Source organism: Aulostomus chinensis, chromosome 14 (assembly GCF_037954235.1).
Source record: "Aulostomus chinensis isolate RoL2024-O1b breed Wild chromosome 14, RoL_Achi_v1.0, whole genome shotgun sequence".
NCBI classification, from domain to species: Eukaryota; Metazoa; Chordata; class Actinopteri; order Syngnathiformes; family Aulostomidae; genus Aulostomus; species Aulostomus chinensis.
In genome coordinates this window covers 3,240,769-3,263,000 of record NC_141333.1, presented here as the reverse complement: position 1 = coordinate 3,263,000, position 22,232 = coordinate 3,240,769, and the positions used below count along the sequence as shown (strand labels likewise).

The window sequence follows — 22,232 nt, the reverse complement described above, 5'->3', positions numbered from 1 at the left end:
AGCCCGCCTGCCAAATATGGTCTCTGGCTCTCACCTGCTCCAGAAATTGAAACATCACACGAGCTGTCACAATTGTGCACTGAGCCACTGTGTTGTCAGAGACTCTGTCTGACTATGACAACTTTCCAAGCAGCCATGTTTTCACAAAACAATGTCTTTGGCAGCAAGCAGGGCAACATTTTCACTAAAGAGTGTAATGCAAAGCTAAGAAGGATGCCTTTAGGGTTCACTTGCTGCTTGAGCAAACAGGCTGGTAACAAGTTAAAGGAAAAAATCTGAATAAATTAGTGCAGAACAAAACAAATGCCATGACTAACATGAAGGCATGGCCTGAATTTAGTGAAATAGAATTTATTTTTATAGCGCTTCTTTTTACCTGCAGTAGGTGTTGCTGAAATCATCATTCTACAATGATCACACTGCTGGCTTAGTGTATTAGTATGGATAGGCTGATGACACTTTCATTAATTTTACAGGTATGGTCATAAACTAACATTTTGTATGTATTAAATTTTAAAATGATGATGGAACACGTTTTGTCTGCTCCACTGATCGAGCTGAGAGAAAGCAGATATTCAGCGCGTTTAGTTTGGGATGTAGCAGCGCTTGGTTAGCTATTTGTCACTGTGCTATCTTTGTATTTGACTCTAAATCTGGTAAGTCATTGTAAGTTGCTGGGAGTGGCTGACTAAGACACTGAGCTTCTCTCTCTACCTCCACAACTATCGAGTGTTCCTTCCAAGGGAAGCTGCACCGCTCCTGGTTCAGGCTCTTGTCATATTCCGCCTGAACTGCTGCAACATCCCTCTGGCCAGGCTACCTGCTATCAGACCCTCACAGCACATTCACAACACTGCTGCCCATCTGGTGTTCAACCAACCCAAACTCTCCCATACCCCCCCCCCCCCCCCCCCCCCGCCGCCGCTTCACTGGCTCCCCATCTCTGCATGCATCAAAACCAAGACACTGGCACTCACCTACAGGGCTGTACTTCAGACTGATCCTCCCTATTGGCAATCTATGATCAGGTTCCAAACCTCGCCACTCTGCCCCCCCCCCCCCCACTCTTGCAGGCATCCTCCCATCATCATCATCCAGTAGTCACGACTTCTTCAAAAGGACTCTTCTTGGGATTAATAAAAATAGTAAAATATAAAAAAAAATGCTATGTCTTACTTTTTTTTAACGCTGATGAAAACTGTGATGTGCAGTTGATTCACTGTCGGAAAAGTACAGTGAGCGACTTTGACCAAAATGTCTGCTACGTATAATTTGATGTAATGATGCTCGGTGCTCGATGAAAAGTACTGTTATTACAAGAGACGTGTCTCCCGCCTACTAGTCACTGAAAGACTGATATGATTACCCCTCAGTTAACACAAAGGGCCACAGAGGTGAAGGGTATTGTACACTGGAACAATGACAGTTGTCCAGTTAGCTGTGAAGAGCAGATCATCCAGAGGCCATAAATAGATTAGTGCCTGTCAAAATGATCACCACAGGAAAGTAGGAAATCGCACAATGCTGGAGTGAAAGTCTGCGGCAGGTTGAGCCAGTGAAAGGGTCACACAAGTACCAGGCTTCAGAGGGTGGGGCCGCTGTTCGATCCCTGCAGCGGTGAGTGGCGACTGCTGTTTTAATGGATGATGATTGATGATGTTGCAGCAGGAGATGCCTGCTCATTTCCTATTTGTCCAGAGAGTGTTTTTGTAACCAAAACTGAACCTCAACTTTTACAAAAAAGGCTTGTTTTAACATTTGTGACAGGAGCAAAACATGAAAATGTCTCATATAGGAAATGTGGTTCTGTACCAGAAGGCCTTAAGCAGCCGTGTTAGAACCTCATGAGGCTGAGATGATTTTCTGAGGAAGAGGTGGAGAAGAGCTGAGTAAACAGAACTGACCACCAGTGGAAACCCTTTGCAGAGTTTATTTCTGTTGAGGTGTTGAAAAAGTACATGTCGGTGTGCTTAAATTATACGTAGAATTTTCTAGATGAATTGGTTGTAATGGAGTACTTGTGAGAATATCAGTGAGAAGGCAGCCTGGAGGGCAAAGTGAAATGAACTGTGATAGATAAACAAGTCACGTCCGCAGCACATGTGAGCATCACCAACTGCTTATTCTGGGGAAGCTTTTAAGTGCAATTAAATGTCCTATTAAATGCAGCGGTTAGTTATTCCAACACAGTCAGCACAATTATCTTGTATTCAATTATGGCACATTAATATTCCCCCACTAACCACTTCGTCTCATTTACTCATCACATTTTACTTGGTTTTTTTTTCTTCCTTTTAGTGAACAAATTCTCCTTTAGGTCTCAAAAACAGTAAAATACACAAAAAGCTTCTTTTCTTTTTTCCTCGGCGGGGCCGATTTCTAATGGAGGAGGCTGACTGTGCACACATGCTCGCCTCCTGCAGATGGTCTCATTTCTATGCATAGAAAAGCCATCTTTACATTTGCATTTGGTCAATTTTTCTTTTTACGTTGGACATCTGTCTATGTTAGAAATTAATCGACTGATCCCCTCTGAGGCTGTTGAGGTTTTAATTAATTGTGTTAATTAACAATGAAAAAAATACAATGGAAGTCAGTTATTCTCCCCATTTTGCTGTATTTTAATAATGTCAGGTAATTAAAAACAAAGGCTATATTTCTTGAATTCAAACCATTCGCTCCGTGTATTTTTTTTCATATCACCGGAGACTGAAACCCACACTATCACTGCATCAGTCCTCCAGCTCGTATTTCCCATCTCTACTTTGACCTTGTGGTTGTCAGAAGTAGGCAGAAGTCAGATGAGAGACAACTTTTCTCCCCTCCGCTCACAAAAAAAACCTCCTTTTTCTTCCTGGCAGGATACTGTCATTAATCTAGCGAGCAGATGTGGTTATTCTTATTGCACCTTTGGGGAAATATTAAAAGAAGACACCGTCATGGTGTTTGGCAATAATTTGCAAGTGACAGTGAAGGAGATGGATCTCCCTTCAGGCTGGCAGTGTATCGTTGCAGCCCGCGGAGCTCGAACACACACATGCTCTTAACGGGGTTGTGCCAGGCGTGATTGAGCTGAGATGCTGAACAATGAAACCATGAGCTCAAAGGAGGAGGGATCCTGCACTTTGGTCCTCTTTGTGTATGAGTCCATATTCTGTGTGGTGGTGTGGCTGCTTCTGTCAAGACGCTGCAGATGGAGGAGTCGCTTATTTGTGCCAGAATTAAGTGGAATGTACTGGAAAGCAAATTTTAGAAACTGTATCAAAGCTGGATGTTTGCGTGTGAACTGTGCACCGTGCATAGCGATCATATTTTTGTCAGACGTGTCCGAACAAGTTGCGTGATAGACCACCATAGCCACTCATCTCTGTATCATCTTTTGGCCTCACTCGTTCTACAAATGACCTTAAAGACTGCGATGTCACTGCTGAGTCCGACAGCTGCAGATGGACAGGGATGAGTGTGGTACGATCCGCCAAAACAGTGAACTGACACCCAAAATTCACCATGAGAGTTCAATGTCCACAAACTGGCTTCTGCCTCTGGTGACTTCTGGTGTTCAGGATAACACACCTCTCCTCCATTGTGTTGCTTGTCCCCGACCCATTTTCAGGCAACCACACGTGTGTGTGTTCCGTGTGATTTGTTGCCTGAAAAAGAGCAACACTGACAATCCCAGCGCCGCTCTGAAAAGGTCACAGATTGTCAAATAGAGGCGACTGACGCGGTGCACTAAAAGGCCGGTCACCCAAAAAGAGGATTTTTCTCAAGGCAGCAGCATACGGTTGTAAACATCCGCTCGTCAGATAAAAATTTTGAAAAAGAAACATAACCTTTTGTTAATTGTGGCTGCATACCTCATTTTTTCCCAGTTCATCCTCGAATCCATAGTGGACATTTGAGGTAAATGTTAAGAAATTGGCTGAAGGCATGTCTGAGGTGACAGTGACTGCTGACTACCAAAGTCTTTTCAGGGAATCTTTGACTCCCAGTGCACATCTGAGCCAAATTTGAAGAAATGGCATGAACGCATTCCTGAGATATTGGATTGGATGGAATGGACGAACGCCACAGAAATATGAAATCTAAAACTCCATGTGGACACGGGTCCGTATCAAATCTGATTTCTGTATTTTGTGCATTTAGTAATTCTGGATCTGACTATTTTAGACATTGTGTTGTTGTTGTTGTGACTAATTCCCTTGTTAGTATTACTTTGGAGCTTGTTTCCATTAATGGTCGTGGCTTGTAGTTCCTTTCAATCAGCGAAAGATCTTTTAGCAAGAAGAACCTATTGTTCAGCAGCACCTTCAGAAATCACTCTTTTCACTGAGGGATAGTTGTTCGTGTCCTTGTTGCACTTATATGATATTACCTGCACTCATGTTCCACTGTGAGTGGCCTGCATGAAAACTGACAAACGACTCTGGCAAGAGGACTACAAGCAAGAAATAAGCCCATGAAATGTGTTACTCTGCAACAATGATGTGGTCGTGAGAGAGCTGTTCTCGCTCACCGCACTTCCTCGCCACCCAGAAACTCATCTTTTAATGCACAACGATGAGGACTTTACAGATGCTCCCAAAGTTATAAAACCACGTCTTAGCCGTAGGCTTTTCAAAAGAAGATTATCATGTGAAAATGTACAGAGTTTGTCCTTGTTACGTTTCAAAAGACTTCCTGAGTCAGAGATGGCCATGTTTTTCAATAGATTTAGATTAAATGCAGTTATCTAATTTGTTTTGGCATTGTGACTGCAGAGAAGAAGCAGTAAGTTTTAATAAATCACTCAACTGGTAATAGAAATAAACATTACATTTAAGTGGATCCTTGGGTGAGTTGTTCGTGCTTTAACATTTTCAAAAGCATCTTTCCTTCGGCTCAGTGTTGCTTCTATTCACTCTGTTTGTGCATAAGGGAAAGCAGGCAACACTTGAAATACAATAAATGGTCCTCATAGCCATACATGCAAGGTCTGCTGTCATTGAGTTCTTTGTTCTGTATTCGAGTTGGACTCTCCACAAGAGAAAAAAAAATATTATCGAGTACAAATGACGTGTTCTCTTCATGAGTTTACCAAACAAATCAGTCTGTTGATTTAACAAAGAAAGGATCCTCCAAATATGGGCTGGAGGAGGCTGGCAAGACGTGTACATCAGCTTCCACCAAATCTTACATGCTTCAACCGAGTAAATCAGCCTGCATTCTAGCGTAAATAAGATGTCAGTAATTCTGACTTGTAGTTCTGGTCTGGGATCAGAAAGTGTTCCAGTGCATCTGCTGGGGAAAGCAAAGCAGCAGCAGCAAACTGGTGTTGTTTTTCTCACGTTTTACGGGGTGATGGCGGCTGCTTACGCCTTAACGGGGCTGAGAGGAGCTCATGAGGAAGTATCAGTCCATCACAAATCAGCTGAGCTGAAACAGAAGTTGAAGCTGCAAAGTTGTGGCACCACATTTATCCTGCCAAAGTGATGGAAGCCCGAATCTGCCAGCACCTTTGCTGTGATGCCATCATGTGGTGTCTGTGTCACAGTCCAGTCAAATGCAGGGTTGGAGCTCTGGCCCTCAGTGCCTCAAACGGGGCCACTTATCAGCAGAGTAGCGTGAACTGCAGCCATCACAGCTGACTGTAACGAGTGAGCGTCCGCCGCTCTCTGACTTCCTGTGTGAAACGGGGCTTGCCCAACTGGAGCCCCAGCATTTTCTGCAATTCTGTAAGGATGTTTGTTTTGTTATTAAATAACTAATGATGATGATAATAATGAGCAACAAGACCTTGTGCATGTACTTTTAGGATTTGTGCCACTGGTATTTGAGCATATATCCAAGGTTTAATGTCATAGCGCTTGTTGGCAATTGGTTAGTTATTAATGAGTAATGAATAACATATTTGTTTTTTGGAGTAACAACCACAGCTGTGCTTATACAGACAGAACACGGGTGCAGACAGAAATATTTTTGTGCATTTCCACTGCAGTGTTTGACCATCGTAAATGAAAATTGCTGTGTTATTGTGTCAGCATGGTTGCTCAATGACAGATTGTCACAATAACACAGTTTACTTGCATACAGAAGGTTGCTGAATCCTCGATAGATGGATGACTCACGTCTCGCTGTCTGGAACCAGCATCCTCTGCCAACATGTTTGGCGTCTCACCTCATGTCACTGAACCGTTTCCTTCATTTGTTCAAGAGTTATCAGGGGACCAGCTTCCCAAATGTGTTATCGCTTCCCAAGATAAAGTATTTCAATATCCTCCTCCTTGTATAGTTCACTTGGAGTGTCATTTATTCTCTCGTGAAGATTTTACACCTCCCACACAGGCACCATCGGTGTCCACAGGGAGAAACGATTGTGGTGGAACCTTCTCTCGCATCATCAAATTGCCAGACTGCTGTTGTGCAAACGGCACTCCTTTAGGAAATGATAAAAATCGGTGACTTGATTGGTCATGATTGAAGTAATCACACCTACTGAGAATATAATCTTTGTTTTTCCTCTCCACCCTAGGGGACCAAAATTGTCAAAAGCTACTCACAACACCATTGGAGCTCACAGAGATTCATGTTTAGATTTGAAAACATGGCCATAAAAAATGGCAGAAGGTTCCGGAATAATTCTCTGGATGTTTTTGAACCTAGGCTTTTTGGGGATGAATTTTAGACGTCGTCATCATCGTCATCCTCATTTCAATTTTACATGATGAAATCAGAACTAGAATGCAGGAGAAGTGATGGGACACTGACTTGGAGGTGTTGTGGGTCAGCCGGAAAATTGTTGGCCTGTGAAAATTAAAACAATCTATCCTAGCAGATTGTTTAATTAGTTTGAATTATCATAGGTTTCCTAATTTATTTATTAGCATTTCTGTGCGAGGTAAAAAACTCATTTCGACCTTCGGATTGAAAACAATTTGGCGTCTCCCCCCGTAACGCTAAAGTGGTTTGGTCTGTCAAGCATGTCTCTGTTTGCTGCTGTATTTCCGTGAGTCATCAGCAGTTTGAGATCAACTCGTCCCAGGGCACGAGAGAGAAATACCGCCGCTTCCACATCCAGGCACAGACACACACTTTCAGTGTCAGAATATTTTGCAAATGTAAGTCAAACAAAATGAGTCCAGTATTTAGTTTGGTGACTATGAGGCATAAGAGTGCACTCACATGCACTTCTGCCGTGGTGGTGAACACCATGTGACACAGGAACCGTCTGTGCCGTGATGTCCGTGTTGTGCCTATTTGCAGGGCACATACAGTAAACATGGAAGTTTGTGTTGAGTTCAGCGTCACATCTGGCAGCTACGTCAGTCTGAATTAGTCAAATCACATTTCAAGCACAGATCCACACTGTGATCATGTTGTTGCCAATCCTCTTATGACGTTTCAGCTTGTGTAGTCCTCAAACAATATTTCATACATTGTGTAAAACCTATTATAGAAAACCTACGTGTTTATATAATTGAATTGGACATGCTTACAGTTGATTATCATGTCAAATCGCAGCGGGAACAGTGATGGATAAACAATACCGAGCTGGACAACTTAGTAATTATGCACAACTGCAGGGATCCTTATCATAACTCCATTTACAGCCCACCAGCTCACAGAATCATCATCTTCAATTTGATTTGCTAAAGATGCACCCAGATCTGAGTATGAATCCAAATAAACATGAATAATGATATGGATACAGATATTTTTACCATCCGGATAACATCATTATTTTCTGGAATGGGATGAATATCATGAACAGTCTTTATTTTATGTTTATTTTTTTCATTTGTCAGTATTAAGGAACTATTTGAGCGTCTGAATATCATTCCCCCCTGCAGAGGGGAAAAATGAAACGGAACGAGAGGGGGAGGAAAGATAAATAAAAGATAAAATAGAAAAAAAATGAATTTGAATGTAATAACGAGATTCTTACTGTTCACTTTCCCCCAGGCAAAGAGGTGGGGTCCAGACCGTCGATCAAAACACCGGAAACCGATACAGAGAACACCATTTCATGTTGAAAAGGAACAAATAATGACATAGCATGACACCCTTTAAACAATGAAGATGTCTGATTTAAATTACATTTGGATTTCTCAAAAAAAAAGGAATAAAAAGTAATAATATTTAGTCATGCTCACAACTTTTCCTTTCATTTTCCATTTTTTCTGCCTCTTCCTCTGTGTAATGTCATTAGTGGTCTTCCTTCTCAATATTGTTATGTGCCTCTGTTTTCCTTTAGGTGACTGAAACAAGGACGGGCCCTCTCGGATGCAGTAACTATGACAACCTCGACTCTGTCAGCTCCGTTTTGGTTCAGAGCCCTGAAAACAAGATTCATTTGCAAGGTTGGCCATCCATAATTGAACTCCCCCAATTTCTGATGGAATTGTCACAGTGTCTCTTCTCTGGCGAGCTTATAACTGCAGCACGAGAGTGTCAGAATGAATTTAGCTTCAATCAATCTCCGCCATGCACACTTGCAGAGATCTGAAGTGTATCCCAGGCGGTAATGATTCACAACAAAAGTAGCGGAACTGTGCAGTAAAAATAAAACTTTAAGTGAATCTCAGCATATTGCATGTGACGCAGACCATATGTCAACCGTGGCAGAAATCGAAAGGAAATGAGTGCCAGGCCTTTAGTGGCTTACAGATCCGGCAACAGTGATGGAAACAAATATTCTGCTTTAACGAATGTACTTTCTTGGTCCGTCATTCATTTGACATTGCCATGTTTTTGTCCTGTTTGTGTCCTTGCCTCAGGCCTCCAGGCCATACTGCCAGACTATCTGAAGGCCAGGTTTGTGCAGGCAGCTCTCAGCTACATCGGATGTAATGAGGAGGGCCAATTTGTGTGCCGGGACAATGACTGCTGGTGCCAGTGCGCTGTGGACTACCCACAGTGTAATTGCCCCGAGGTTGATCTGAGGTCTATGGAAGCCAGTTTGCTGCAAATTCAAGATTCCTGGAATATGGCCAACCAAGACTTTGAGGAGTCAGGTCAGTGTTTCCATTTTTCTACTCGCTCACCGACCGTGACCCTCCCCCGCTGACAGGAAATTACATCCTTTTGTAAAATGAGCCGCTGGAAAAGAGGCAATGTGGAGAAGACTGTTAGGTCCAATCATGGTAATGAGAATTCATCAGTGCCCACAGGAGCTGTTTTAAACAGCATCTCGCAGAAGTATCTGAAAACAATAAACTTCACTCTTTACTATCAAGTGCTTAAGCCTTATGAAAGCACTCAGAAATTACAAATGTAAATCTCCTTTATTAGGAAGAACACTGCCCTTGTGAAAAAAGATGCGTATTCATAATGTCATAAAATCATGAAGCGACAGGGGGACTCTTGATGGATACTGATTGCTGGTTGCATTAGGCGATAGCGGGGTGTGTGTGTGTGTGTGTGGGGGGGGGGGAACTTTTCCATTTCGATTTTCCAAATGTACCTGACCAAATGATCTTAAAGTGAGTCATTTTGCTGGGGTTGAGTGAGGCTCAGAAATATCTAAGCAGCGCTCTGCAGCCACAAAATACATCATTATGGAGCTACGGCACAGTCGGCTATAAATGTTAACGAATGAGGCTAAATAATTTAATCATACTTCTCTTGTAAACTTTCCATGTATTATCAGACCAAATTAATCAAATTCTGATAGTGAAACGAGTCATTTTGCAGGGTTTAGAGGAGGCTCGAGATAAAATGCGGAATCACGGAGTCATGGCAGAGCGAGCTACCTTCAGTTAGCCTTCTGCTTACTTGAATGCGAGAAAATACGATTCAATTGTTCATCTTTTTACTTTTCCAGTTTTATCAGATCAATCTGCCTCTTTACAGTTGGTTCTTTGACAATGAGACCAAGTGTTTTTGGGGCTACAGTCCAACACATGATGGATGGGGGAGCGGCTTTAAAATAGTACACACCCCTTTCTGCAGGAAAAGACAGCAATTTTCACGTGTTTGGTGTTTCTGTTTTTTTATGTTTACGAAAAGGGACACAAGATGTAAAGCTGAAAAAAAATGTACTTTTGATTTGATGGAACCTTGAATGACCTGATGCAGATTAAAAAAAAAAAAAAAAAGATAGTCGGAAGACTTCAGCAAAATCTCCAACAGTCACAAATGTGTCCTCCCTCCACGTACATCCACTACACCCTCAATTCAGCCGTCCCCGGTCCTCTGTCTATGAATAGAAATTACATTGAGCAGCTGGCTTGTTGTCCACCAAATGAAATGGTTGTATTTACAGTAATGTGGCTGGATTAGCAGTGATTTAGTCAAATGAGGGCTCTGCTTCACCATCAGGAGCTGTCGTACAGCTAAAACTAATTTCAGTTGCTGTAATCTGAAAAGCATGCCATGATGTAACTGGTGATGTAATAAAGCCTCTCCAGCTGAGCTCTTTATTCCATTTTAACATCAGGAAAAAGAATGACACATCTGCCATCGAGTACGGCGTGTGCTCACAATGCTGCGTTCTTTCAAAATCTCTCAATCCAGCTTCTTTGTAAAGTGTTTTTCTAAGTGAATAAGCAAGCTGTGTCGCACATATGTCGCCCTTTCCACAGATTATGTGGCCTGATATCAGGCATAATTATCAACGCATTACTATCTGTTTCCATCTTCGATCCGGACGTTGCCACCACTCTGTTTTATTTCCTGTCGGAGAGGGGATTTCAGTATTCCCTAACTATTCCCCGGAGACCAAAATATCCGTCTGCATCTTAAGCCATTTCAAAAGTCCTCACTGTATACTGGCTTTGCTGAGGGTTTTGTGGAGCGATGCAAAGTAAAATAAGCTACAGCGTCAGCCACAATGCACAGTTTCTCTGTGTTGTTAATCCCATCCATGAGACTGATTGGTGGATCGTTTGTTCCCTTGCAGCAAACATTGGCTTTCAAGTAAAAATACGCTTTTTTATGTGAAACTGCCAATCAAATCAGTGATTCAGGCGATAAATTATGCTCCCCCATAGTGTGGTAGATTCCCCTATTTATTGTGTGTCTCAACAAAGCTCCTTCTATATCAGGTTGCCATTATTGATGTGATCTGCACCCGCGGGCGTGGAAGGTATGCTTACAGTATTTACAACTCTGCCTTGATAAACCTTGCTGGCTGTAAACATGCCTCTCTCCTCAGGGCAACGTAATTGCTACACAGCTGGTAATAATATATGCAGCACAGTGCTGTGAGAAACCAAAGTCACAATATTGTATTAAATTAAAAAAGAAAGTTGGTCTGAAAACCCCGGAGACAGAAAAACAGCATCAGTAGCAGAGAGAGACTAATCATCATGACTTTGAGCCACAACCACGAACCAAGACAATATGACTCCAATGCCGTGATCTCACAGAGAGCCTGGGAAAAAAGTTCACAATAAGAATCCTTTCTATTGCTTACAATACTTGTATGTTGCCGCAGCAAGCTCAGTGAACAGTTCAAATGAGGCGCAGACAATGAGGCAAAAGTCCAAAAATAAGCTGCAGTAAGTTCATAAGTCGCAAAGGTAAACAATGCAGAGAAAGAGAAGGCAATACTTCATAACAGCCAAAAAGCCGCACCAGGAGAAAACACAAGGACGGCAGAGTTTACACACACCAGGAAAAACCTGGAAACAAGCGGGCAGGCAAGTAAAAGGAGAAGAAGATGGACTGCATATATATAGATTGCATACACAAAGAACTAAAACTACCTAGCAAAAGGTGAAGACACATTTGCTTATCAGGTAATAAGATGGGAAGCAGAGCATGTAGCACCAGAGATTCTGCAGATGAATGGGGACGTGCCAGTGTCTCAACCAGCTGTCCTCACGTTCTCCACGTAAAGAGACTCCAGAGAGGAAAAGTAGGAATCGGAAATCTTTGAGCTGTTTCAAATGTTCAAGAAACATGAGCATGTCAGACATGATCCTGGATCAGCTGCTGACAAAGTCCCTTCCAGCAGTCATCTTACCTTCACAGTAAAATCTGTAATTATGTTGTTTCTTTTGGAGGTTTTTTTTTTGTTTTGTTTTTTTTTGTCAGCACTGGCCTTATTCTGAAAAATTTGTACAGGAAGTTAAGGCAACCTGACCTCTTCCTCTCCCGTCATCTCTGCTTGTGCACTGCTACATTCCAGGACTTGCTCACCTTGATAGCAGGATTAGCACTGTGTGGCTTTATTGGTTTTCAGGCTTCGACTCACTATCGCCTACATGCAACATAAAAACTATATTCATGTTGAACTTCTTTTTTTTTTTTACCTTATGGCCCTTAAATTACTTTACAGTGTTGCCTCTCTTACAATCACACACACAATGGAGGCGGCTGTGCAGCGGCAAGTGGCTCAAGGACACATAAACACGGTGTTCGCAGGAAGCTGGGAATGAAGCAACGCCCTTTGACATCATGCCTCATATAAAGACCTGGGGCCTCATGTATGAATACTTGGTGGATCTCACACTAAGAACTTGTGGTCGCAAGAATCGCGAACGCACAAAAAATACGGATGTATCAATACGTGCGAACGCCAGAATCCACGCACATGTCCTTGACACATCCCAATCAGCGTGGAATTGAGCGCAGGTGTCGGAGTGACCGGGCCCGCCCCCGTTACGCCCACTATAAATACGCAAATTCATGTAAATAGGGTCTCCGCTGTCGGCGTTCGCAAAACAATGTCAAAGAAAAAGAGGTTCACGGCGTGCGAGCTGGAGGTGCTGGTAGGAGAGGTGGAGGAGAACGAACGGTCCGCCATCTCCCGCTGGAAGGCTTTTTTTGTGCCCGATGGATGTGCGGTTGTCAAATAATGTCAGTTACCAAACACCGCCAACGGACCAAAGTGCAGTCAACGCAAGAATCGGCTTTCCGCCAACGTCTACGGCACCTCCAGATTTGTTGTGAAACAGCGCAAGAATCGACGAACTTTTCGCGTTGATACATCTGAACGTGAGCGTCAATCCTGGCGTACGCAAGTTTTTCTTGCGTAAACCGCGTTGATACATGAGGCCCCTGGACTGTATATGATTAAAGCTGAACGGCTCAACGGTAAATGCCTCCAACATGTCAACCAGCAAAACCACATCCCTAGAAATAATGATGGGTCCAACACAGAGACATTAAAAGTCCAGGCAGGACCGAAGCTCCATCAGGATATTATGACTGTTAAACAAAGATTCTATAGTCATGGCAGATGTATAATTGGCTTCCCTATCTGTAAGTCCGATATTCTTCAAGTTATACATACATATATTAACTGAATGTTGATCCAGTGTAAATGGATCTGCTGAGTTATTTCTATAAGTTTCTAAATATTCATGTCGTGTTGTGCATTTATTTTAAAATCACCCCCAGTTCATTTAGAATATTTCCCCAAAACTGACCCCAGCCATGTCATTAACTCAATGTCACCTCATCATTTAGCAGTGGAAGAATAATCTGCCAAATAAGCCTCTTGATACACATCATTGCCCTAAACCCTCTTGTTATTTTTAAGATCACACATTTTCTGCACTTGCGCTCCTCCAAATCTGACAGTGTCTTCTATTTTTAAAATCATACCGAAGTGAAGCGCTGCTGCCTCCCTGGCTTCAGTGGCTGACAAGATAATAATGGTGGGAAGAGCACAGGCTTCCAGGGATGAAGTATCGTTGTCTTGGTGATAAAATAATGGCATAGTTCAGCAGCAACTTGCAGCTTCCCCTCTTCTTGTGAAATCACTTTGATGTTCTCTGACTGATTCATCTACTGGAAATGATTCATTGTAGTTCTGACCCCTAAACGTCAAGGATCCCAATCACCAGTTTAGACGCACACATTAATCACTGCTTCTTTCTGATCTGCATAAAAACAGGATAAAAACATGACAGTTTGGGCAAAAAATGAATATTTAACAAAAGTCTTTAACTGACTGATTAACAGAACTTTTTAAATAAAGGAAATCTGCGTAGGTGAGTTTCCATCATCTGCCTCGGCGCAAAAACACAGGACGACACAATTTGCAGATGATGGCAGTAAAGGCAACGGTCCATAAGCTCTGGATAACATGCAACGTGGCTGATAGCTGGCAGGAAAGTACAATTAAAACTATTGAAGCAGCTATTAAAATTTCACTGTCAGGGAATGGCGGTTCTATTATAGCCGACTGTAACATATAAATCAAATTCATAGCAAACCAGCAGAAAATGGAGCGGGATCCCAAGGAATAGCTTTCATTTGTGCAGGTTGTAATTTTATTTTGTGCCAGCTAATATCGGCCGTGTTAATGTCAATCTCTCCTAAGACGGGCACGGATTTGGGAATATTTTAGAGGAGAGCATCCAGTTTCACATAAGTTCAAGGTCCACTTCATCACGGTGTAAAGGGAGTTTAGTGAAACTGAGGGGGTTTCTTTTGAATTTTCCCAGCTGTTTCCATCAGTCCTTTCTGATGTGATAGAATTCTTTTAAATATAAATCAATGGAAATATACCTCCTAAAGAAAATATCAACAGAGAGACATGGCAACAGATCAGGGGAACACGCGGCTCTGGTGCACAACACAGCAAAATTAGTGAAATGACACCAAACGTGAGTGTCCAGTGTGATCGTCTCCTCGGCTGACAGTGCTGAAGCCACTCAGGGGTCACCCAGTGGTGTTTTCTGTGTGAGACGCAGGTGACAACACGATACACAAAGGAAATGAAATTATGATGAAAGCTGCACGATTTCTAATCCACTCTTGAAACTGTGGCTCTGTGACAGAATTTCCACATGACCTGATTGTTTTTGCAAACACTAAAACTGCAAGGCAAAAAAAAAACAAACAAAAAAAAGTGCACGAACCTTCGCCCCATCAGAAAGCCCTCCAACCCCAACAGGCACATTCCAGGCAGCTGCAGCAGTGTGATTTCAGGATGGCAAAATGAAATTGGCCTAATTTGGAATCCCGACGTAGCGCCGTCGCCACCAGTGACACACACCAGAGAACCTGTCTGAGCCACCAGCATGGCTGCAGTTCGAAACTTCTACCCTGCTCACGAGTTTATGTGTGGTAGCGATGATGAAAAAAATACAAGCAGTTTTCCAATGAGAGCGCTAATGAAGGGACGTCAGTCTGACACTCAAACACACACACATGCTGTCCAATTGAGGAACTTTTAAAGCAGACACACACACTCAACAACACTTTTACATTCCAAGGTGTTCTGTAAAGATTTTGTGATTTAACTGTCTGGATGAAATGGAAAGAATGTGATGGAAAAATTGTTGGTATATGGATGAATAATGCTATATTTAATAGAACATGTTTTTCCAATAAAACAGCAGGTGAGCTCAGGTGTTAGTGGGGAAAAGAGGCTCTGAATGGAGCAGAATTGTCATCATCATGCCCTTAGTAACATCAGTGTGTTTTCATGTCAAAATGGCTCCTGTGAAAAAGCCTTTTGCAGAGTGAAAAGTGGTATTTTATTTATATTTTGCAAAGAAAAGCTCTCCCAACATGAAAATACTTCTACAAGAAATGCCATCTTCAGAGTTTCCATTTCTTTGGACCTGTACAATAGTTATTGGTGGTTATGGCCATGGTAATGGGTTGTTAGGACTTTTTATTCATATCTGAAATCCTATGAAAACACTACAAATCTCTGAGGTCTTTACAATGTCAGTACTTGTCTGTATTTGAAGAGACCAGTGTGTGTCAAAATGTATGAAGATCTGAAATCCTGAATCTAGTGATCCAGACGAAGCAAAATGTACAACACAATACCACTTGAAATGAAGTAATGCGGCGCTGCAGCGATATCCCAGCATGCCCTGCAGACTTAGGAGAACACCTTTGATTGATACAGATAGCTACAAAATCACACCAGTTATCGTTTCATTATGTTTTTCCTCATTATTGTGAATAATGACACAAGAATGATGATTCCTCCGAATGTCGTGCAACATATCTCAACTGAAATATGGCTTAACAGTCCCGTAACTTGATGTTTTGCTTCAAAGCTGTTCAGCCTTATTTATGCTTCTGTAAGCTTCCTGCAGAAAGTGCTGCAAATGATATTTCACTGAGGAGAGAAAAGGGTAAATAAATCTGGTTTTTAATTTCACAGGAACATTTAACACACCTCACATTATCACCAGGAAAGTCATTGACACTTCATTGGTTGCCCAATCAGATGTTGAATTTTCGCACCAACACAAACTGTGAGGTTGTTTTATCATCTCACACTCGCATTGATTTTTTTATACAACAAATCATGAGACTGACGACGTTGTTATTGAAAACCAAATGGAGCTGCTGTGCTGGTGAATTGTGCATCCAGCTGATAGCAGCTCTGAATGTCTGACAGATGTTTCCGTCAGTGTCCCCCCGATCTGCTCTCAGACACAGACGTATCGAATACGCTCAGTCACTAACGACAGGGAAAACATCCATGCAAACTGTATGTTTAGCTCTGCTTTTTACTCTCAGCATATACATCAAACAATGTCATCTGCTGTTTGCCCAGGAGCTGCCGATGTGACTTCTGCAGAGGGATTCTCTTATCTGACTGAATTAGTGATAGTGTAGCTTGTTTGTGAAAAGACAGTCGTGCACACTTGTTATCTAGCATCTCCCCTCCCTTCCAGATGAGTTCCAGAACTTTGTTCGAAGGCTTCCCACGTTCTATGCTTTGAACACATCTGCCATCCAGTACTTCTGGAAGATGGAGCCGGCGATTCACCAGCGCTACAAACAGCTGGAGCTCAGCACCCAGCAGCTCCTGAGCAAAGCACGACGCATCGTCAACAAGCTCTTCACGCTCAGCAAGAGATGTCGAACTCAGCCCAAAATTATTATGCTGAGGGAGAGGTGAGAAGTGCTCCTGAAGTATTCCTGCTGACCTTGCCGTTGACATGGATGTGTGTGTGCATGCGTGCGTGCGTGCGTGCGTGCGTGCGTGCGTGAGCCTGTGCAGCTGTGCATGTGTGAAAATAAGCAAAAATTCAAAAGCCTGCAGCCACATCACAAGTCCTTTCCAAGCAATCTGAGGATGCCAGGGCTGATTTATTTCCGTCTGCCTGCTCTGTGCATGGTGCTTTGTTATCCCCTGAACTAGGCATTATGCTAATAATACACACACTATATTAGTGCTTTGATATTCAGCTGAGGTCCCACTGAAGTGAGCTATAGTCTCACACCTGATGACTTGGCTACAGTCCCAGTCCAGGTCTCCTTTACATCCAGGAAATCAAAGCCATCCTCCTGTGAAATTGAAGTTTGCAGTGTTTTAAAGGAATACGCTGTGGTGCATGTGATGAAATCATCTAAAAAGATTTTCATGTATCCTCTGTAGGCTGCTGAATTTTTATTGTGTTTCTAACCAAAAATCATTCAGGTATTCCCTCGACTTGAGGTTCCTGAGAAGGTGCAGCCATCTTTGTTTTTGGTGTGATTTGAATATTCATTGTTTTCCTGTGTGAGGCTGGAGCATCTCATCAGCCTCCATTTTCCATTTTCAACTCAAATATTTTAATATTTGGTGAACAACTTCTAATAGTTTGACCTCAGAGTTGCAAGTAACTCTCAAATATTAATATCCATTTAACGACCAGCTAAGGCTTCGGCACTGGGCTCACTGTGTCTGTGAACTCAGAGTATAACAGGTTCCTGGAACAGCAGGCATCCGGGGCTTGACGATGCTGGCGATTATGATAAGCTCACAGAAAACAAAGAGGCCGGAGCTTTTTGTTTCTAGTATAGCACAATGTTAACGGGTTGCACCAGGTGTGTTGTGAACAGGAACTTAACTAGACTCAAACCCTTGATGCAAACGATCCATAAAAACTGATTTTGTGAGTTCCAGGGACAGCTTTGCTCCGGGGACAACTGCAGGGGCAGGAATTTTCACTGGCTGTCTGCGTCCTTAGATATATCTCGACCACTTTACCACTGACGTCCGGTTTACAGCTAATTAGCTTTCTGCCAAAATAGAAGGATATCTTATCGGTTCTGTCAGAGAACTCTTTATACTGAGCGACGAACACAGCAACACCCAGGGGAAGAATAATGTGTGGCTGCAGACGGTCCAGCAGCTGGGAAGAGGATGCAGATGATCTGCACTTGGTAACGGTCAAGGAAGGAGATTAGCTCCTGGCCTTAGCAGCACATTGTGGCTCATATTAGTTGATTGGTAGTGCTTTGTCAAGTTAGCTGCTCTCTGTCTGAACAGGTTCTGGTTGTGTGGAGTGGACACTGACTATCATTAAAGGAGGAGACGCATCAGGCCTCTTTCAAATGTACAGTAACTAAGATCTTTTGGACAGCACACAGATAATTGTCAGCAGACCTGCTAGTTTCTGGGACCTTATATTTAAGCTTAGGGGATGGGAATGGCCACGGTCTGACTGTCGCTATAAACAAAAACATTATTGACTCATGGCTGGAGTATGAACACCGACTCCCCCCATGGATACTGTTGCTGAATATTGATGGCATCAGATTATTACGACTGCAATACAGAATCTGTTAAGTTAAAGTTAATATCTATGGTTCTGCATTTTCTGCATTTGCATAAATAACTGCCTATGTCATTTTCTCTGGGACAACCACCGATTTTCTTGCCCTACACACAAAAAAAAAAGATTTAATCTAATCCTCAGGCTTCCCATATTGCCTTTGTGTAATGACCTAGTTCATGAAAAATTTGTTGTTTTTTTTTTCTTTCTATAAAAGAGAATATTCATGCATCTTTGCAGCCATTATTCATGCACTGAGGCGTCAGGGTGTTTGTCAGATGAAGAAAAAAGCAAACAGAAAAATATCATATGCTTTGTAACCTCACACCAAAATCAATTTTGGAGTTTGCATTCTAACTTTCTCCTCTGAGATAAGGACGGTATTATTTTTTCGAATAATGAGCTGCACTATCTCACAGAATATAAAAGGTGTCAGAATAGCAGTGATCGAGCAGCACGAAACAACTGATATATATGTATGTGTGTGTGTGTGTGTGTGTGTGTGTGTGTGTGTGTGTGTGTGTATATATATATATATATATATATATATATATATATATTCTTGTTCAAGGAAAACATCATTTTAATAGAGGCAAAATGCAGTGCATCTGCTGTGAGGGAAAGAAGAAGTTTTTTGGCTTGTGGAAATGGAATCCGTGGCCGTAGCAGAGAGCTGGTTTGTGGTAGTGATCTGTGGGAATGAGCTGACAGACAATGAACAGATTGCACGGAGAACACCCAGCTTCTCTTTGGCCCATACTGCACACTGTGTCTGCATGACAGTTTACATGTCCTGCTGACACAATGCGCATTAGGATGGCGGAACAGCTTCCTCTCTCCTGCTGTGCTCAGCCTCCGCTCGAGAGGTGAGATATGCACAACTGACTCTGAACTGATGGGGTTCTGAGAAGCTGGGAAATGTTCAGACTTTTAACACATTTCATTGACTGACATAAAATTGGATGATTTGTTGAAGTGTATTTTCTCGCTGGTGGCGTCTCTGAACACGGGGAGTTAAAGTCAATACAAAGATACCGTTGATAAAAGTAAAAAGTTCAGAAGCAAAGGTGAACAATGGGTCACAAGTCCACATGGGCAAACAAAGAAAGTAAGATCAGGCAGGGGCAGAACCTGCAAGCAGGAAGCATAATTGCTGTAGAGCTCGAAAACTGAGCTGTGCATTCGCCATCCTGGGTGAAGGTGTAGAGAGAGACTCCAGCTGGGAGAGCTGCAGGGCACGTGGGAATGGAAGAAAATGAGGTTGGGATTAGATATGATCATAAAATTATGTGTAATTCCATACAATCTTCATAGTTCTGAATTCAGAATTGTATGAGTAATATCAATTCTGGCAAGAGGCAGTATGACTTCTCTATATTGCAAGACATTTTTGATGGAAGAACGTTGTCCATAAAGCTCGATCAGTGCTTTCCAAACAAGGTCCATTGTTGTTCTCAGTTATTTAGCCTTTCTGGAAAATACAGATGTTGGTGACTTGTTTTTAAAGATTGATGCAATCAGAAAGACTGGATGGGCTTCACTTTTTTCCTGGGATTTGTTGACAGTGAGCAAGAAACATACGTGAGGACTAACCAATCAGTGAGCATCTCCAGAGAACCTTACATGCTGTTGTGTCTCTGTTTCAGACCGTTCAGCTACTGGTTGAACTACATCCTCTCCATCATGTACTGCAGTGAGAACAACCACATTGGCTCCTACCTGGAGGAGACTCGGAGCTGCTCCTGCCCCTATGAGCACCCCCCCTGTCAGGGCGTGATTCCCTGCTCAGTGGGCGAGGGCACCTCCTGCGCCTCCTGTTCTTATGAGAACCGCTCCCGCTGCGCCACCTGCAACCAGGGCCATATGCTGAGCCAGGGTGTGTGCCGTAATGAAGTACCCGACTCCACCGATCATTATATAGGCTTTGAGACAGACCTGCAGGACCTGGAGTTGCGCTACCTTCTGCAGAAACGTGACAACCGCATCAGCATCCACGGGATCTTTGTCAGCAATGATGTCAGGCTGAATAACTGGTTCGACCCATCGTGGAGAAAGAGGATGCTGCTGACGCTGAAAAGTAATAAATACAAGTCAAACCATGTGCACATGCTCCTGGGGATGTCTCTTCAAATCTGCCTTACCAAGAACAGCACTCTGGACCCCCTGCTGTCCGTCTATATCAATCCATTTGGGGGGAGTCACTCAGAGAGTTGGATCATGCCCATTGACCAGAACAACTACCCAGACTGGGAGAGGACTAAATTAGACCTTCCCTATGACTGTTACAATTGGACATTGACTTTGGGCAACAAGTGGAAAACCTTTTTTGAGACGGTTCACTTTTACCTTCGGAGCCGGATCAGAGGCCCAAGTAACGGGAATGGAACAGTATATTATGAACCTTTGGAATACCTGGAGCCAGGGCGAAATCTTGGCTACATGAAAATAAACAGCATCCAGGTGTATGGTTATAGTATGCACTTTGACCCGGACGCCATCCAGGACTTGATTTTACAGCTGGACTACCCTTACACTCAGGGATCGCAGGACTCCGCCCTGCTGCAGCTGCTGGAGATCAGAGATCGGGTAAACAGGCTTTCCCCGCCCGGAGCCCAGACTCTGGATCTCTTCTCCTGTCTGTTGAGGCACCGGCTCAAACTATCAACTACAGATGTTGCCAGGATCCAGGCAGCGCTGCAGACTTTCAGTGCCAAGCAGCCCAACTCGATGGAATATGAAACAACCAAATTATGTAGCTAATAAGTGGGCAGGCAGCCAGGTGCACAGATGGCAGAGCAGTTATCACACAGGCCTGATGATGGTTAAGAGCAATTCTGGATCCGTGCAAGGGACATTTGGGGGACATTTTCACCGTCATCATGAATCTCGAGAGGGCGTTTGAGATTCTCATGTCAGCTTTCATATGAATTTGTACAACATGGCAGAATTAAGGAGGATTTCACCAAACTTGCCTCATAGCTTTTTGTTTTCCATCTCCGTAACAATATAATATATGATATGTTGCCAACATTTGTAGAGTGCACAAATCTGAATCCCTCACATACAAAAGCTTTTGCTGATGAAGTATTACTCAAGCAATGTAACCATCTTACAAGTATATAAACATTTCAACACCAGCATGTTTTTGTTTGTTCGGTTGATTCGGTCTGTAGTCTTCCTCATCACATTTATTTTCTGGGAGGGTAATCAATTGTTTTAATATCATCACCTTTAATCTAGAACTTGATGGCCACCCCATCGTTTCCATTGTTCTCTTTTTTAAACTCATTTTTTTGTATAAAAAGAACACATAAATGAATTAATCGATGTATTATTCCAGATTTGCCGAGAAAAGAAGTACGCCACGATCACAATATATGTTACATGTGCTTTTATTTTTATAATACAGTTGTTTGTGGAAAGAAAAAGAACAAAAAAAACTGTCTATAAAATGTATAATACGATTTGTTAATACACTAAATAAAAACATTTTTATGTGTGGTCTATAGATGGTGTACATTTCCTTACATGTGATACCAATCACACAGCAGATTTGTGGTAGCACCTACAGTGGCACCTGACTTCCTGTGTGCCAAAACTCTGCCCTGCCAAAGTTCTGGGCACTGTTCCTAAGAGGATAAGTGACTTTGCTTGCTTGTTGATGATTTGACTCTAGGCTGGATTTTTCAGAACTTCAAAGATGGTTTAAAAATGATCCGGAGCTGTTGTCATGGCACCAACCCTTACAGATTAAACCTCCAAAACTGCAGGCATATTCACTGT

The 22,232-nt window shown here is 42.6% G+C and overlaps 1 protein-coding gene across 1 annotated transcript in view; it reads left to right on the top strand.

Annotated features, from left to right (window-relative positions):
* Positions 1 to 21,946, top strand: part of LOC147249456 (BMP/retinoic acid-inducible neural-specific protein 3-like) — a 47,518-nt gene extending 25,572 nt beyond the window's left edge. The window contains exons 5-8 of the mRNA XM_086224305.1: positions 8,234 to 8,339; positions 8,757 to 8,993; positions 16,581 to 16,803; positions 20,096 to 21,946. Of these exons, the coding sequence (XP_086080431.1) occupies positions 8,234 to 8,339; positions 8,757 to 8,993; positions 16,581 to 16,803; positions 20,096 to 21,209 (1,680 nt within the window). The 3' untranslated portion in view covers positions 21,210 to 21,946. The remainder of the gene's footprint in view (positions 1 to 8,233; positions 8,340 to 8,756; positions 8,994 to 16,580; positions 16,804 to 20,095) is intronic.
* Positions 21,947 to 22,232: the final 286 nt, after the last annotated feature.